This window comes from Bacillus rossius (genome assembly GCF_032445375.1).
Source record: "Bacillus rossius redtenbacheri isolate Brsri chromosome 4 unlocalized genomic scaffold, Brsri_v3 Brsri_v3_scf4_2, whole genome shotgun sequence".
NCBI classification, from domain to species: domain Eukaryota; kingdom Metazoa; phylum Arthropoda; class Insecta; order Phasmatodea; family Bacillidae; genus Bacillus; species Bacillus rossius.
In genome coordinates, this window is record NW_026962011.1 from 29,368,658 (window position 1) to 29,387,361 (window position 18,704).

The 18,704-nt window shown below is 37.1% G+C and overlaps 1 protein-coding gene across 1 annotated transcript in view; it reads left to right on the forward strand.

The window, feature by feature from the left end:
- LOC134541815 (neuroendocrine protein 7B2) overlaps positions 1-15,122 on the forward strand; it is a 50,866-nt gene extending 35,744 nt beyond the window's left edge. The window contains exons 6-9 of the mRNA XM_063385508.1: positions 3,255-3,429; positions 6,105-6,255; positions 6,860-6,910; positions 10,408-15,122. Coding sequence (XP_063241578.1) covers positions 3,255-3,429; positions 6,105-6,255; positions 6,860-6,910; positions 10,408-10,479 — 449 coding nt within the window. The 3' untranslated portion in view covers positions 10,480-15,122. The remainder of the gene's footprint in view (positions 1-3,254; positions 3,430-6,104; positions 6,256-6,859; positions 6,911-10,407) is intronic.
- Positions 15,123-18,704: the final 3,582 nt, after the last annotated feature.

Below are 18,704 nucleotides of genomic sequence, written 5' to 3' on the forward strand. Positions count from 1 at the left end.
GAGAAATTCCGTTTGAAAGTTCACTGCTTCATTTTGGTGCACTACTGAATCAATAGATTTGTATGTCATTGTTTCACCTTCGATTCTGTTTATAATACTATTGTTCATATCGTGTACGTCAACATTTTTAGCCGCTAGAATGGCTCTTTCGCTCAACCATGCATGATTTTTGAATTTTGTTTCGATGTTTTGGAATACCTTGTCTACTAATTCCTCTTTTGAATCTACGATGTTGCATAAATCAGATGATAAGCTGATTTTTCCTGTTTCTGGATTTGTAGTTCTATGAATTATTATTCCTATAGAATTATGTTACGTGAAAATGAAGAAAACCATATTCTGAAATGCCGTCTGCTCTTCCACCAGTACATCGTCGACATGTACGCGAAAATAGAGTCGGAACGACTACTATTCATTAGGCTCAATCAAACAAAGCTGAGATCAGAAGAATATGTACATTTGAGAGATGCTGTTATAAATGATGGTGATATAAGTAACATAGGCAAGATGACAATATTGCCTGCAACATATACTGGTAGTCCACGACATATGCACGAATATGCGCAGGACGCTCTTACATATGTGCGAAAATATGGTCGTCCTGATATTTTCATTACATTTACATGTAATCCAGCATGGGATGAAATAAAAGAGTTACTTTTCCCTGGACAATATAAATTAACCATAACAATTATTTTATAACTCATTCATTAGATATTCATAATTTTTAACGCTAATAAATAAACTCTAATTTTTTGGCATTTCTTAAGTAAAAATATACAATTTTTATCCCATTTTTACGTTAATATTTTTAATATTGTAATTAAAATTAATATTTTTATGTACAAAATGAGGAGTGGACGTAGTTATAAAATAATATTCATGGATTTTATTTTTTAAATCTTAAATTTTTTCTTAATACAATGAAATATTAGTTCTGTAATTATTGTTCCGTTCATAATTGTTTACACAGAATGTATTGAAAAAAAATTAAGTCAATTTATATAAAACCTTCTATGAAAGTTATACTGACTGTTTCATTGATAAAATTACTAAGAAATATATAAAAAAATATAAGTTTTAAAAGCGAATAAAAAGTTATAATTAACCAAAATAAACTCAAAATAAACAAATGTATACTTTTAAAACATGTAATTAAATTAATTAAAATGTGAAGTTTTTATTGTAAACAAATAAATATGAAAAAACACATTTCCAGTGTCACATGCTGTGCGATGCCCAGAAACATAAAACTTCTGCAATATTTTATGAGAAAAAGCAGCTAATAATAGGGTAGCTCAACTCACAACGATAGAATGTGGTTAAGTGTCGAAAAACGTGTCTTAGTTAATATATATACTTTAAGAGGATTTTTCGGCCTTGACAATTTTCGCAAAACACAGAAAACACGATTTTTCATACTTTGGCACCATAAGGTTTAATGATAGTAGCCTACATAATTCATATTTCCAGTGAAAAAATAAAGTTAAATTATTTCCAAGATAAAAAAACTATATGAATACAAAATTCTGAAAATAGTGTTTCATTAAATCACAATTTTTTTATAAAACATAAGTTTACTCACTTTACAGATGAAATCCAACCAATTCTATTCTTTAATTAAACATTTATAAATGATACCATACACATAAACTGGTCACAGTGACACATTTTGTGCTTAATCAATATTTGGCTTATTAGAAAACAAAACAAAAGTGTTAAAAGATTATTGTTGGAAAAATCAACAAACACATTTTGCTATGACAACAGGGTTATGACAACCGGTTTGATATATCAACAATTATCATAACAACGTACGTGATTATAACAATTTATAATAGCAATATATAAGATATAAGCTATAAGATAAGAATTATTTAATTTTCAAATGTATTGTACGAAATGTATTTTTTAATTTAAACGTATTTTTATCAATAGAGTCGAAAGAATATACTTTCAAATTAAATAAAGTTTTTTATTCTTTCTTGAAATATATATATATATATATATCCATATTTGTGTAAATTATAGTCGTCAAGGCACAATGGTCGAGTAGCCTGATGTGCTTGAACTTCGACAGAATGGTACAGCATCGTCGAGCGTGGTCACAACTAAGTTGGGTGACCATGATATTTAGTTATAGAAACTTTTTTTTCCGACTTTTCCGGTGGATTTTCCCAAACTTTTATTTCATATAAACACTCTTCTGTTAAGATTCAATGTTCTGTAAAAATTTCAATCCAAACCATCGTATACTTTCCGAGTTTTGCGGCCAAATACATACGGAAGCTAAATTTTTATATATATAGATTATAAATTTTTGATTATAAAATTACCACCTGAGATTAGTAAATCTTTTTATAATAACATTGTAATTTTGTGTTGTATAATAATTCTGTGGGGATCAAGGGAATTGTTTTAGGGGTGCACCCTGGGGAGGGACAAGAAAGAGGTTTCTTTATGAGTGAAGTCACTGATGGGTATGGTCTTGTTTTTTGAAGCTAATGCATGCGAATGCAGTGGAGCCGCCTGGACCCTCTCAGAGTTTAATGCCCTTGGCCCCATTTTTGGGCGTTAATCCTTTTTTATATGTGCATATTGTTGGTTTTTCTCTTTTTTAATATTTTTTTTATTTAATTGTTTTTGTATTGTAATTTGTTTATGAAGTGGAAGTTGTAGACGTTGATTTTAATTTGGCCAATTACAACTAGCATCACACTCTATTCATTTTTTTCTTACAACGCCACCCTCCCTTTACCCTTTTAATTCTTGATAAGCTCTGGGGGTGTCACAGGCGTTCAGTTCAAGAAACCGCTCATTTGCATGGTTCCTTAATTTAAGTACACTACTATTTACCGTACCACTATTGTCATTTTGCACAGGGGCGCAACAACTAAATTTACAAATGGAGGGGGGGGGGGGCAATATACCTTTTTATAAAGAATCATCGATCCCCCCTATTGAAGCGGGGGGTCCAGGGGGTCCTCCCCCGGGAAAATTTGTATTTCAAGGTGGAAAATGGTGCTATTTAAGCAGTTTTATTATCTAAAAATTGATTACACAGCACTTTCTTTGCCCCCGTTTGCCCCCACTTCAAGGTTTCAGGGGGGGGGGGGGGCAAAATACCCTTGCTCCCCCCTGTTGTTGCGGCCCCTGATCTTGCACCGGAGAAAGGTGAAGCTCAAACGTGTTTGATTTGAGGCGTGAGCTGTCAGGGGTTGTGTTCCTCGACGGCCCCGCGGGACTGCTCGCAGGTGGTGCGGGCGAGGGCAAGCAGCGCCTCAAGCCCGACGGCGCCGTCAGGAACCAGGTGCAGGTGAAGACCGACGCGGCGCTGCCCGCCTACTGCAACCCGCCCAACCCCTGCCCCATCGGGTACTCCGCCGACGACGGCTGCCTCCAGGACTTCGAGAACACCGCCGCCTACAGGTGGGGCTCTCGCGGAGACTCCGCCTTCAACAGCTCATACAGCCGGAATGCTTAGTCAGATAATGTCACGACTTAAACACTGTAACATTTAATGTAAAAATAGACATTCAACCGATTTGGAGCCATTGATTACTGATCGTTCAAACAATCTAGTGTGTGTATATACATATATTCAAGGCAAAACACATATTTTCATTTAAAAAGGGGCATGAGTACATAATATAAAGCGTATTAAACTATTGCTTTATGTTGTTGAATGCACAGGTAATTCTGTTGCTGATATTTAAATTTAGTACAGACCTTGTAAACCAATTACGTACATAACTTTATTGTTTGTCCTTCTGTGCTTGTTGTTCCCAATGCAGGTAGTCGCTAAAAGGCTGCGGGTCACAGGGCCTCTCAGATCATAGCGAGCACAGGACCAGTGACTCATGATCAAAGCAAGCAATGGACCAGTGTCTCATTACCATAGCAAGCATTGGACCAGTGTCTCATTACCATAGCGAGCACTGGACCAGTGGCTCATGATCATAGCGAGCACTGGACCAGTGACTCATGATCATAGCGAGCACTGGACCAGTGTCTCATTACCATAGCGAGCATTGGACCAGTGTCTCATTACCATAGCGAGCATTGGACCAGTGTCTCATTACCATAGCGAGCACTGGACCAGTGGCTCATTATCATAGCGAGCACAGGACCAGTGACTCATGATCAAAGCAAGCACTGGACCAGTGTCTCATTACCATAGCGAGCATTGGACCAGTGTCTCATGATCATAGCGAGCACTGGACCAGTGTCTAATTACCATAGCGAGCATTGGACCAGTGTCTCATTACCATAGTGAGCACTGGACCAGTGGCTCATGATAATAGCGAGCACTGGACCAGTGACTCATGATCATAGCGAGCACTGGACCAGTGTCTCATTAGCATAGCGAGCATTGGACCAGTGTCTCATGATTATAGCGAGCACTGGACCAGTGGCTCATGGCCATAGCGAGCACTGGACCAGTGACTCATGATCATAGCGAACATTGAACCAGTGGCTCATGATCATAGCGAGCACTGGACCAGTGTCTCATTACCATAGCGAGCATTGGACCAGTGGCTCATGATCATAGCGAGCACTGGACCAGTGTCTCATTACCATAGCAAGCATTGGACCAGTGTATCATTACCATAGCGAGCATTGGACCAGTGTCTCATGATCATAGCGAGCACTGGACCAGTGGCTCATGGCCATAGCGAGCACTGGACCAGTGACTCATGATCATAGCGAGCATTGAACCAGTGACTCATGATCATAGCGAGCACTGGACCAGTGTCTCATTACCATAGCGAGCATTGGACCAGTGGCTCATGATCATAGCGAGCACTGGACTAGTGACTCATGATCATAGCGAGCATTGAACCAGTGACTCATGATCATAGCGAGAACTGGGCCAATGGCTTATGATCATAGTGAGCACTGAACCAGTGAGTCATGATCACAGCGAGCACTGAACCACTGAGTATATATACCACTGCCCTCTGCATAGAAGTTCTGTCTGGAAATTAAACCATTTGACAATCATAATTTTGTAAATGTTTGCTGTAATTGTGACTCATGTTTCATTAAATCAACCAAAATGAAGCCCTCTTCTTCCCAAAAAAAAAAGGTACCCATTATTTTTCGAATCGAGCATGAATATTGCTTAAACCTTTTCCGGAGATTTTAACTAAGCGCCTGTTATTAGGCTACACGCATTGTGTACTCGAAGTCCATTATGCCTATGGCGAAGGCCATGCAGAGGAGTTAAATAAACTGGTAGGGCGTTGCGGGAAAGTGTTTGGAACTGAAATGGCGACTACGTGAAAATGTGGCGTAGATATTTTGTAAACTAAAGCTTTCAATGGAACCTTTTTTTCTCATGAGTATATTTGTTTTAATGACCAAACGGTTCTTACTTTTCGGACACGCCTCGTGTCGTGATAGTTCTCGGGTCACACGTGGCGGAGCGCTAACGTCGGCCGGGACCCGTGCTAGGCACCAGTGACCTCTACGCGCAAGCCCGTAGACGTGGAGTCTTCTCGCAGTTCTCCGTGCAGCTGCGGCCCTTTCAGACTTTCAGCAGCGAGCCTTTCAGCCCGCTGAATATGCACAGTCTCGAGCGCAGTCATCAGGGTCTCCAGTCTGTAGGATTCGCAGGGGTGGCCATCGAAAATATTCAGGGGGGGGGGGGGGGTGGCGAGAGGTTTGCACGCATGGTTAAACGACACGTCATCTGTGTAAATGGTGCTTGTATGTTGTACACTGCTCATATTTTGTCCTACATGCTTGCAATAAGCAGATAACTTTAAAATATGCAGAAAGTGTTCTGTAAGACATAGTTTTGATATCAAACCCGTTTCACAGTCACGTTTTGCAATTGCAATGAGGGACTTCTTAATTCCAGGGAGACTCTGGTTGCGAGGAACGTGTTAAAATAAATCATCGATCCAATGTTTAGGCGCTCACATAAAATACTTATCTGAGGTTATTTGAAGGGTTATTTATTACTCCGTTACGGTATCGGACCACCGAACCGACCAAATAACTGCTTCAACACGGCTGAGTCAGTTTGAGTCTCGAAGTCCGAGGTAGGTCTGTTGGCCTCCGTGACGTGTGTTGTGTTGTGTTGTGCGTGGCTGCAGCCGGGAGTACCAGGCGGCCCAGGACTGCATGTGCGACTCTGAGCACATGTTCGACTGCCCGGTGACGTCAGGCCGCGACCTGACAGGCAGCGCTCCTGGCGGCGGAGACCTCACCGAGTCGGACATCGACCGCATCATGCAGCAGTTCCAGGTGCGCGGGGACGGCGACAAGTGCGCTGCTTGCACGTGGTTCACTAAGCAACGTGCTTTCCTTGAACACTTTTATTAACATACTAGAGAGCGTGAGCTTGCGCAAGCTTGTCATGTGACTTGAATTAGTCTTGCCGTGCAAGCTTGATTCAAGCTTTCTTTGAACCATGAACCATTGCCGTGAGCTTGCACGCCTTTCATAGCAAGCTCACCAAGTGTAATCTAGTTAGCTTGAATCAAGCTAACACACTTGGCAAGGCAAGCTTGATTCAAGCTTGTCGTAGCAGGCTTACTTCAAGATGGTCAAGTGTAAGAATATTTCTATACGTTAGTTTTAGCAGAATAATAGTTTTACATTTATGTTATATAGTTTTTGGTTTAGTAAAACTGTTACTTTGCACGTTTGCAGTTGAGTGCTTAAGCTGGCACGCATTCTACTGTCACTTGAACCATTCTCTAAACATTCACTCTCCTAGCGCGTCCTAAATCTCGGTCCTTCTTATCTAGTTTCCAAACGCTCTAGCAAGCTGACACTTTGTGATAACCTGTTCATTTGTTCCTGGTCTGTAAAAACGAGTGTTGTGATTGGACGTGCGTTGTTCCAGGTCGAGGACCAGCACAAAAGTCTTGTGGCCAAGAAGTTTCACGTGAAGAAGGTGAGACACTTGCGCGCTGTCCGACACTGTACACTGTCCGAGTGTCCGACACTGCACACTGTCCAAGTAACCGACACTGCACACTGTCCGACTGTTCAAAATTGCACACTGTCCGACTGTCCGACACTGTACACTGTCCGAGTGTCCGACACACCAACACCCTGCACACACTGACGAAGAGTCGATGCGCTCACTTGCTGGTTATCTGTTCCAGGAGGTTCTCACTCTATAGGGCCTAGGATGCGCTTATTGTACACCAGGATTACGTCTCTACCAACATCAGAATGTCATTCACACTCAGAGCTGAATTATAAATATTTTTTTATAATGTGACTTGTGAAGAAACTGTGTTTCTGCTTTCATTATATATTTATATTCAATTGTACAAAATTTTAGTATTGAAGGAAACCACTTAAAAATTTTTTTTATTTAAAACATTGGTGCGAATCAACAGATGTTACACCGTCCGGTTGGCGTTTTTTTTATTGCGCTCGTTAAATAATTTTGGGCTTTACATATGCCTGTCCAATACGTATATTAAAATAATAAATAGAATGAATGACTATTAAACAATGTGTAGCACCTAAATTTAAAGGAATCGGGTCACCCTGGTAAATGTTTATGTTTAAATACCAAAATTTATGTTAATTTTGTGTGATCATGTGTGTTTGAATGTTGTAATACCTCTCGTGCCCTTGATTTTTAGTGTTATAACACCTCTTAAAAGTCCTAGGAAACATCTGAGCAACAAGCTACAAAATTCACATAAAATTCGAACATCACCAGAGGTGGCACGAGGCGGGGAACAAAAAAATTTAGAAACTCCCTACAAACAATCCATTTGGGAGTTAGTGGATCGATAGAAATATACATATAGGTACTGAATTAAATAAAAACAACAAAATAAGTCATGTGATCTATAGGCTTCCTGGTTTATTTATATTAATATTCTTTTATGTAGTGCATAATCTTTCTTTAAATAGATTTTACCAGAAAAGATCAAGGCAGATTAACCATCGATCAACAAATTAGCATTTTAACATCTTAGCAATCAATAATGAAGAAAACATGAACACAATTTATAGTGCTAGCGAGTCCGGACCGCGAATCTAGCGAAAATTTAACAAGGTTCTAGCCATAGTGAAATGTTTACAAAAATAGTTAGAATATATTGCCTTGGTTTTGAATCTTATGCAAAAAAAAAATTACAATATCACCATGTCCAATAAGGGTTAATTCTTCTTGAGTCATAATTACTGAAGATATAACTTTACATAGTTCACAAAAACTTCTCCCCTGTCCACTGGCACACCAAGATTGATGAAATTTTGTCGTTCAGAACTCACGACCAGGTAAAATTCGGCGCGAAGAGCAGAATAAATTTTGTTGGGGTTCACTCAATTGACTTTCAATCACGACCATTTGTGGAGGGGTGGCTCTCGGATGACGGGGGTGTTTCTTCAATCGGGGGGTATCTCTTGCACCCTGCCTGCAACAAGGTCCAATATCGACAGAGATTAGACCAAGTAGCAGACAGACCATCAATCGGGCAAAAGCCCGCTAAAAGGGAGCGAATTGGGGGAAATATTGAAAGCAAAAGACTCACCGAAGCAGGGTGATGACAGATATTTCCACTCATGTTGCGCGATCGCCAGTTAGAACGCGCGACACGTAGATGTCGCGGAAGCCCAAAGAAAAGAATTAAAAAAAAAAAAAACACTAAAACGTAGCTATTCGGGTTGGCTGACTAACTAACAGAAGACAAAGAAAATTTTAGGGAATAATTCCCTCGGCCGAGACGATTACATCCTATAGCGCAGGAGAAGGCAGATCTGCATGCGATTTATTATTCAAGAAGCAGTTCGACAGAGACGCCGATGTAGTCAGCCCAACAGCCCGCGCATTAATCCCATCATGGCGGCTAGATCGTCTAAAAAAAGGATGCTGGGACCCGGAAGGCCGAAGGGGGGGGGGGGGGGGCGATATTGCTCAGCGCCGAAAGGAGCCGAAGACGTCCGAGGCAAGGTAAAACAAAGGTCTGTTGCTTGGTAAAAACCTCTATAGCCGTAGAGCGCCGCGCGCTCTATGGAGGCGCAGTCGAACTAAGTTTAACTTCGACTCGCAAATCTCGCACTAGGTTACTTGCAACCAGCATGGGTTTAAAAGGGGGGGGGGGGGGGGGAACAAGACTGCTCTCTGGTGGCCAAAGAAGAGAGAGGGACAGTCTTAAGGACACGGCCACTAGAGTGCGCCGAAAACCAGGGAAAGAGAACTAGGATGAAAAAGGTTTGATAAGAGTGTACAGAAGTCTGACAAAAATTAAATAAGAATAAAAATGCAACAATTTAAAAAAAAAATTTAAGCTTAAAAATTAAAATATGTGCCAAACATACCAATAAGCGGCACAATGTATAAGTTGATTTTTGAAGGCACTAGTTATTGGTACATTCCTATTTACGTCTTTGTAGCTACGCCTTCAAATAAAGCCAATTTTTTGTATTGCATTAGATGGGCATTTATGTAAATAATATCGTGGAGGTTATGTATTATGAAACATAAAATGGTTTTAGACCACCAACCAACACCACCTTCCGTCACTAATAAAATCTTATAAAAATCTATTATTGTTATATCATGAATATCAAGACATCAAAAGAACAAATTTGAATAAAAACGTATAAACGTATTTAAGAGACCTAGATCCTGAACCTGAATAAGTTAAAAATAACCTAGATACCGATATAATTCGGGTCAAAACTGGATTTTTTTTTTGGGTTTTGTGTTTGTTGTTTTTGTGTGGTTGGTAGTTTAGGAATCATTAGTAGGCGCATGCAGATTTCGCGAAAAGATTTCGAGACTAGATGAAAGTTAAAACACTATAGCATCGTCAGAGTTTTTTTTTGATTGGGTGAGTTTCTTCCAGGAACAAATCGATTGTAACAACACCAATCACAGCGATTCAGTGCGGAAGTAAACGCGTCCTGAGTGGCTCGGTAAAATAAGGCAACGACTTCTCTCGCAGACGGCCGCCAATCACAAGGAAGAAACCACGGGTTCAGATATACCTTGTTGCAGTCTAATAAGTGTTTAGATTTTTTCGCGAGAAATGCCTGCCCCTAATCATTAGTAGAGACATGCAAAATTCGCGGATTCATTTCGCGATAGGCTAGCATCAAAACAACTATACCTTCGTACTGCTTCTGCGATTGGCCCACATTTTATCCGGGGAACTGTGAGCCAATGGGAAACACTAAACCAAGAAAGTGCCGAATTACGGACAGCCTAGTTGAGACGTCTTACGCGTCAGTAGCCAATGAACAGGTGTCATTTCCGCGAGTATTTTAAGGACTGTGGAGTCTATCCTAGAGGTCAATGAATCCGCGAATTTTGCAGGTCTCTAATCATTAGTGACCGATTTCAGAGAAGAAATAAGGAATTATGTGCTATCTGGGAGTGACATCTCTGTTAAACATGTGTGTTCCTTGGTCCGTCTGCAGGATGGGAATCCCTTCCTCCGCGGCGACAGGTTGCCAGTCGCCGCCAAGAAGGGCATCAACGTCAACTACTAGAGACCTGCTCTGCGTTAGTTTTTAGTTACTCTCTTAATACTATAGCCTACATGTTCTCTATATATTTGTTTGATGTTACAAAAGTGCAAGAGTAATAATCAAAACTATGAATGTTGAAAAAACAAACCTGTACACTTTCATACACGTCATTTTGTGGCCTGCAATATAAGCAGTCTCTCTATCATGAAGTGTATATATTATATTTACATCTAAGTGCTACTATTAGGTATTGTATAATATGCTTCCCAATTTTTAAAATTGATGATAGTGTTAATCCAAAAAATAGTTTTATTTTTGATACTGTAACATGGAATATCGCACTACTACACAATCGGCACCACCATCAAAGTTATGTAAATAGGTTTTTTTTAATTTAAAAGAATAGTTATTAGAATATATTAAAAAACTCTATTGTATAACCTACTTTAGCAGTACATAGTGTTAATGCATCTAAATTATCCATCAAGTATCCATTCAAGTATCGTATAAAGCACAAATTATATCTGTACGTTCTAATATTAATCATAATGAATGTATATATATATGTTTGTAAATTTATCTGTAACATATTTTATTGCTGCTCAAAAATCGTAGGTATGACGCATGCAGATAAGAAAAACAAACTATCCATAGAGTAGTAAATTACATCTCGCTAAACGCGGCAAGGAGTTTTTCGTGAAATTTTAATCCGTACTATAGTATTTAAGTAGAGATTTAAAATGATTTAATATTGGCGACCTAATCTAGTGCTTGCTGCCACCAATGTTTGATTTGAAAAAAAAACCCATCCCAGTTGACATAAATTAATAAAACAAACAAAAGTCACAGTTTGTTCTAACTTAAGTAATGTTGAATAAAACAGATTATTTTGAATCCCATCATCCCTTCCCGCAAATGGGTTGATTGGCCAAAAATTGGGCATTTACAGAATGACAAAAAAAAAAAAAACGCCGCACATGATTCGGATCGTGTCAGACAAAACTACAATTTAACTGATCAGCCTTGTAGTTCATCTGCATGAATTAGCAAGAAGCCCGCGGTTAACTTGGAGGACACTGCTTGTGTGTTCAGAGCGTCGTTCTTCAGCCACTTAGTTCCAGCGTCTGGCATCTGTGAATGTCTGCGGAGAAAAGCGTCATCATCCATCACAGTCGGTTGCCTTTAAAAATTATCAGGTTGCTGCCTCTATTACCTTGTAAAGAAAGTAGATGTTTGATAATAGAAACCACTAAATATTTAACGCAGCCATCAAAGTGTCAAACTACTAAACACACGTAAATTACTAAATTTTTCGTGTGAACAGGCATTGTATCACTCCCAGACAATACACAAATGGAAGAAAAGCCACTGCTTTGAGGGAAGTTAAGAATTACAAAACGCACTTGCAGACAAAACAAAACTAATGCAGCTACCCGCAGGCATTCGGCTAGAAGATGTGTTATTATTCCATACTTAACATTATCAAAAATAGTGAGAAAATAATTCGATTATAAATAACCAATTTGCTTTAGAAGTAACAGTGTTTTTCGGTTGCCAGTGCACACAATAATTTTCTTAAAAATATATAATTTCATATAAATGTAATACAGATTAAGTAAAATGTTAAAAAAAATGTGTCATTCTTTTTAAAGAAATTAAGGTCAACTGTATCCAAATCCTAAATTTTGTCACTTGCTCACTTAAAAAATTTAAGTCCGAAATCAGGTTTTTGTAATTATTTCATGTAATTTTAATATGTTAAAAGACTGTCCCTTTTCCCATGACCCGAATCAGAAGTAACCACTATGCATGTTTGAGGCTGCTGAAATAGTTTTCCCTTGAATCTTCATTTTACAAAATCTTTTGTAGTGACACCACCAAATAAAATTTATTAAGGGAAATGTATTCCTACTTGAAAATAAAAAAAAACAAATGAAATTCAGACAAATATTTTGCCGTGACCTTAAAAATTATCTTATAATTATGATAACAAATAACTGACACACGTCTCTAGACAACTTTAGCGTGTATGTTTAGGGTTTGCAATAGCTTTATCGAAGATACAGGAGGATTTTAGTTACCTTGGTATATATAAAGATGTTCAAATTAATATTTTAGTGAAAACATTATCGAAGGGTGCAATGTGTAAGCAAATGAGAGGCCCGCAAATGTTCGACTCGTGTGCCACGTGTCAATCCAAGGCGACTTTAGGTATCGATAAGCATTCTAGAAAATAGGACGCAAATGCACTGGGTTCTTGTGTTTAGTTTCAAGCCAGGTAGAGCTTCAGCAAAAACTTTACCTCGACGAGCAGAAAAGTGTATTCCGAAGTGTATTCTCGTTAGCATTATCAATCTACTATTTGCATGGCGCTTAATGCCCAGGAATTCAGGATACCTAAAAGTTTTAAGGCCAAGAACAGCCGTTTGAAAAAAAAAAGTAGAAGGAGCAGTAGTTACGGATGCGTTATGGAGTGAGTTTTTGTTTTTAGGTTATTATTCGAAGTGCCATGGCGTTCGTTTCCATTGTGACGAAGTCTTGGTGTCCAGAATCGCGGCCATACCGAAAACAGTTGATAGTAGATGCGGGATGTCAGTTGAGAGGTTCGTGTTGCGCTCAGATCACTGCGACATCACCGCCAGCGACCTCAGACGTGTGACTGATGGTCTGGACGTGGTATCACACTCACGAGACCCAAGTTTGTAACTCACACCCCCTTTGCAGCATTTCAATTTATTTATCATATCACTAACCAAATTTTAACTGTAGTTCTTAGTTTATCCCGAAAGCAAATTACACACCGTATATAAAGCTATGTAGTAATGCCATGATTTCAAATTAAATACGTTTACCAAGTAAACTTATTGACTTTATACACCAGTAACTATTAATGTGTGTTTTAAAATGTCCTAGCGACATAAAAAATATTCTAAATGCTTTTTATTAGATGTTTTTAAGATACTTATTACTGCGTGAAAGCACTTTATTTCAGCATTGTAGTCGGTAACTGCGCCATTTATAGACGGCAGTTGGAAAAGCACTACTTTTAATATCACATTTGTCCTTTATTTCTAGGTTTCTGTACAGAAACTTTTTTGGCAAAAAGTAAAAGCCTTCTATTCTAAAAAAAAATTAAAGTGTTGGGTATTCAGAAACGGAGAGACTGAAAATGCCATTTTCAAATTAGTTATTAAAGAGTATTTATTGTTAACCAATGTAAAAACTGGAATACACGTTCGACTTAATGTCTCGCTAACGCTTTTGACTTCTTAGTTCGCGAATAATGTGAAATCGTTTCATAATATTAACAAGATTCCAATGATTTTAGTACTGTAGAAGGGTCCTGCATTTATAATACGTGCTGATTATATAAAAAGCTGTTTCTTACTGTATCTCATTTAGTATTAATTTATTAACACAGGATAACACATGCACAAGTATTTTCTGTGAATAAATGTTACAGCATGTTTATGTCACGCATAGTATAGACTTGTGTATCTCATTAGGTGTTAAAGGTGTCAGTCAGTAGGATGCGTCAGATAAATTAACTTTAAATTGCGTATCTAGTGGTTGAATTGTTAATGACATATATTGTATTATTGAATAATGATGTTTAAAAATATTACTTTGTGTTTACATGTACTTTAAATTCAATAACCAGTTAACATTACAAGAGTAGTAAGTAATTCTCAGATAACTTGTGCAGTTGATATAAAAAAAATGAAATGTATATATTCAAACTGCTTCTGACATAAAAGCGAAATAAGAATGTTCTTTGTAGTTATGTAGAACATACACATTAGTGTTATTGTAATTGTATATTATGGTTCTACGCATGGAACCCTGTGATTGAAAATAAAACTAATAAATGCTACAAAGATCATTTTGTGAAATGTAATTACTTATAACAATGGAAATATTTTAAGACGTATTATTATCGAATGTTTGCTTTGTACGTCACATTAAGGATATAAAATTTCAATGAAGTAGGTGGGTAATATTCATGTTACCCAAGAAAACATGAAATAAAAATATGTTATTAATGTTATTTTTTTAGTAGAATGAAATTTTAAATATAACAAATTACTTTTGTTGTGTCTGGAATATCATTGTAATTTTAAGAGTATAATATTCTATGGATAATTGATTATTAATGTTTTATATTAACGTTTGAAAATAAATATTTAAAATAAATGTTAAAGTAAGTATCGCATTCGATGGTATTTTTCTGGTAAATGGATAACTGTTAGGTTAATATCTACAGTATTTAAAAAAAAAATAAAAAAATATATTTCTACGGAACAATTAGTTTGGTTACTATTCTGTAACTTAAAGGGATGCTAAAAAGTGTTAATTCATGAACATGGTCATCGTGTATTGCTTTTGGATACATCATTAACAATTATCTCAAAACTTATCTCATAATATGTAAAGTTATAACACAGTGGATAAAATTATTTTAGAGAAATATTTGTTGTAATAATTACTGTCAAAGCTGTCGTGTTTTGCAATGTTGTACTTGCGAAGCGCGAAAGTGTCCTACCTACTTATGTTACTGTTTTATGTAGCTACCTGAAGTTCGAGGGACTTAATAGATCAATTTATTGTGGGATGGATGTCATGATTTGTAGATTGACTCACAAATTAAATATCTTTGGTCTGAAGTGATCTGAGTTTTTCTACCGATGTCTGAATAATCATTACATAACTTCGATGCATTTGCTGTAACATTTAAAGTGTTTTGGGAAGAAAATTTTTTACTCTTTTATCAAAATGATATTTTAAGATTTGCCTATAAAAAATTGGGGTATATGGGTCAGGAAACTGCCAAAAGTTCAAAACTAAGCCGGTCGACGCCTGCCATATTAGCTTTTTTTCTCTCCCGACACTCTTGTGTGGGGGTCTTTCTTGCAATTCCAGTTGTATCGATTCGCCATGTTCCTTGACATTGTAAATTTAACTGTATAGTTGTTAAATCGCAAACGTTTTTAAAACTTTTCAACCATCATTTAAATTTTTTAAAATTTAAAATGGTTATCGGCTACGTCCAATATCGGCTCTCAAATCATTCGAAATCGAAAGTCCAAGAAACCTACCTGTCATTCGTAGGGAACTGTAAATATACAAAAAATGTAATATTATATTATATTGGATCAACCCTTGCCCTACCTTTATAAATGTGCAACTCGAATATACTAAGAATGATTTATATTTTATAACGTTACAAAATCTATCTTATTTTCATCACACTCTACCTTTAAACTCTACCATCACGATTTATAAGACATCTTCAATTGCAAACTGTTTATTTGACCACACAAACTGTGAATATTTCTTATTTTTCTATAGGAAAATTTTGACCTAAACGAGTGGAATATGAAATTTATTTTTATCGTATTGAAAACTCAGGAAAAATGTTTATCATTAATAATTTATATATAATTGATATTGAATTGTCGCGTAAGTTGTTTATGTGTATGATCACGAACACAACATATAGTTTAATGAGATTCAGTTTCGTTAATCCACTTAGAAGATTAAATTTTAAATTATAAAAAAATTAAAATGAAAACAAAAATAAATAAATATTTGCCTCCATCATTCTTTTCAAGTAACCAAGGAAGAACACATTTCAAAGGGCACAGATGTTAGATTTAGAAAGAAAAAATTAAAGTGTTGCTTTTTTTCATAACGCACCTAAAGAAGTATAGCTTCAAGAATATATGTTTTGATGTGTGTGTGTTAGCGATGGAAGAACGACAGCCGTCGCCCTCCGCCTCTCGTGACAGGTCGGGACAATGACCCTCTGGGCCGGTGTCGCTGGAGCTGGAGGCAGCCAGAGTCCCTCCCTCCGGAGAGGTTGGGTAAAGGGTCTCCCCCCTCCCCCAACTGGTGGCATCTGGAGCCCGATCAGAATAACAGCTCCTCGCTGTCCGGGGAGTTCTCGGCCCGCAGTGCTTCGTGGCTGGCGCCCTGCCCCGGGTTCCCCGGGTTCCCCGGGTTCCCCCGGGTTCCCCCGGGTTTCCCCAGGCTTCCCAGGCTGCACCTGCGCCTGGCCAGTCCGTGTCCGCTTTGGCAGTGTTCGGTGGCCCTGCTGGACATCCGCAGCCAACCCCTCGCAAGTGAATGTGGTCTGAAGCTCATTCGGCATCAGTTAACGTTTATTTATTTTATAATTTTCCTCATAAAACGGTTTGATTCCAACAAAACATGGTTGCCACATGACAGCACCGTGATTTCAGTTTTCAGTGAAATCTGTTTTGAAATTCAACTGGTACTTGTTGAAATATTGTCGCCCACAAGCATTTCATAGGCACCGTGTGTAGTGTAGCGATGATGGCAGAGGATATTGAGCAATTTATTAATCAAATTGTTAGAGGTTTTTTTTTAATTCTTAGAAGGTAGGGAAACTGAATTCCATTTCTAAGAAGATAGATTCGAAATATAGCAGAACCATTTCATTTTAATCGGGATAAACAGTTTGAAAAAATTATAATCTACAACTTTTGGTGGGAGTTAGAAAATAGTGTCCTTTTTTATTTGGTTTTATATATATTTTCTTACCAAATCAAAAATAGCATCTCTTTAATCAATAGTAAATGCTAAAATTTTTAATCCCGTATCCATTGACACAAAAGTTACACAAGGGCTTTAAATAAACGAACCAGCATGGTATTTTCGGGCGGACACCGGACAAAAGACGATCGAAAAGAGATAGGGCTTTACCCACACGCATCTGAGTAGTTCATCCGAGAATAAATCTCATGTGGTGTTGCCATATCTATGCTTCAAGCGGATGGTAAGCCACTCGAAAGGCTTTTATCAAGTCCAAGAGGTCGGAAGTGTGAGAGTAGTCTTTCGAAGGTAGGCTCTGAGTTTGGTCCTAAGTAATAAACAGTATATGAGACCCAACAGAACGCATTGACGAAGGCAGACTGCTTATGACAATGCATAATGCAATTGTTGACCAAGCATTTATGTATCAAAGCCTTATGGATTTTGATTATTATAAACTGAGAGAAGAATAAAGGTTAAAATATGTGAATCATGTTATAAATGTGAAATGCGGAAACGTTTTCCTTCCATACTACCTCAGTTATTTTTCAGGATGACTGGTGGCAAGAACTTAACGAAAATGGTTTAGGAAAGAATAGATGACCAGCACTTAGCCAATCACATTTTAGTAAAAGTTCTGACTCCGTGTATTAAAATCATCTCATACATGACAAAAGTTCTTTTGGTGCTAAGTGGTGGTGGCTATTTTTTTTAAGTATAATAATAATCGCGGATGTTATTTATAATAAATTTTAATTTAGAAACCAAACATAAATAACAAATAAAAAAGTATAAAATTACAACCTACAGCTTAGTCTTTTTTATGTTTTAATGTAATAAGTTAATGTGGCTCATGTTAAAAAAGGAAGTGAAGATAAATGGTTATTTTTGGCAAAAGCTATTATAAATATAATGGAAATATTATAGGGATATTAGCTTATAAAACCCAAGAAATCCAACTGAAATGCTTAAGACTAGTATTCCATTTATGAGTTTCCAAAACGTATTATAGTAGATACATAGAGGAAATACAGTAAACTTGATTAATTAACAACTAATAATGAATAATATCTGATGCATTATGTACTGCAGAAACACATTACTATTAGACGCATACCTTCTATGGCAACATCATTTATGACGAATTTATTTTAAGAATTATACATATACATGTCTAAAATAAACATTGTTTTCAGTAAAAATGTTTCCAGATGATATAATTCTGATATTTCACAACTTAGGATGAAAACGCTTGGGTAATATATATATATATATATATATATATATATATATATATATATATATAATTCAGGGAATTTCACATAGGAACATTCACGATTATAAAACACATATTTGTTACCCATACATTTAACTAAAATAATTTTTCAATAAGATTATGATAACACTATTTAGGGCTAAAAGTTAAGTATATTTACAAAAAATCACATCCAATAATAAGAATTTGAAGCACTGAATACAAATACACTTATCTTGCAGTTTATTTTACATTTTACATACTCAAAACGTTTAAACCATTTATACACTTGAACTAGCTTAAAAATACAATATTAGGAATGACTTCTTTAAAATGTAAATAATTGAAAGTTGCATGTGAGAAAATTCAAAAGATGTGTAGAGTGGCAGCTAGCCCAATTAATAATTGATATCAAAGAATTTTTTTTACTTAAATA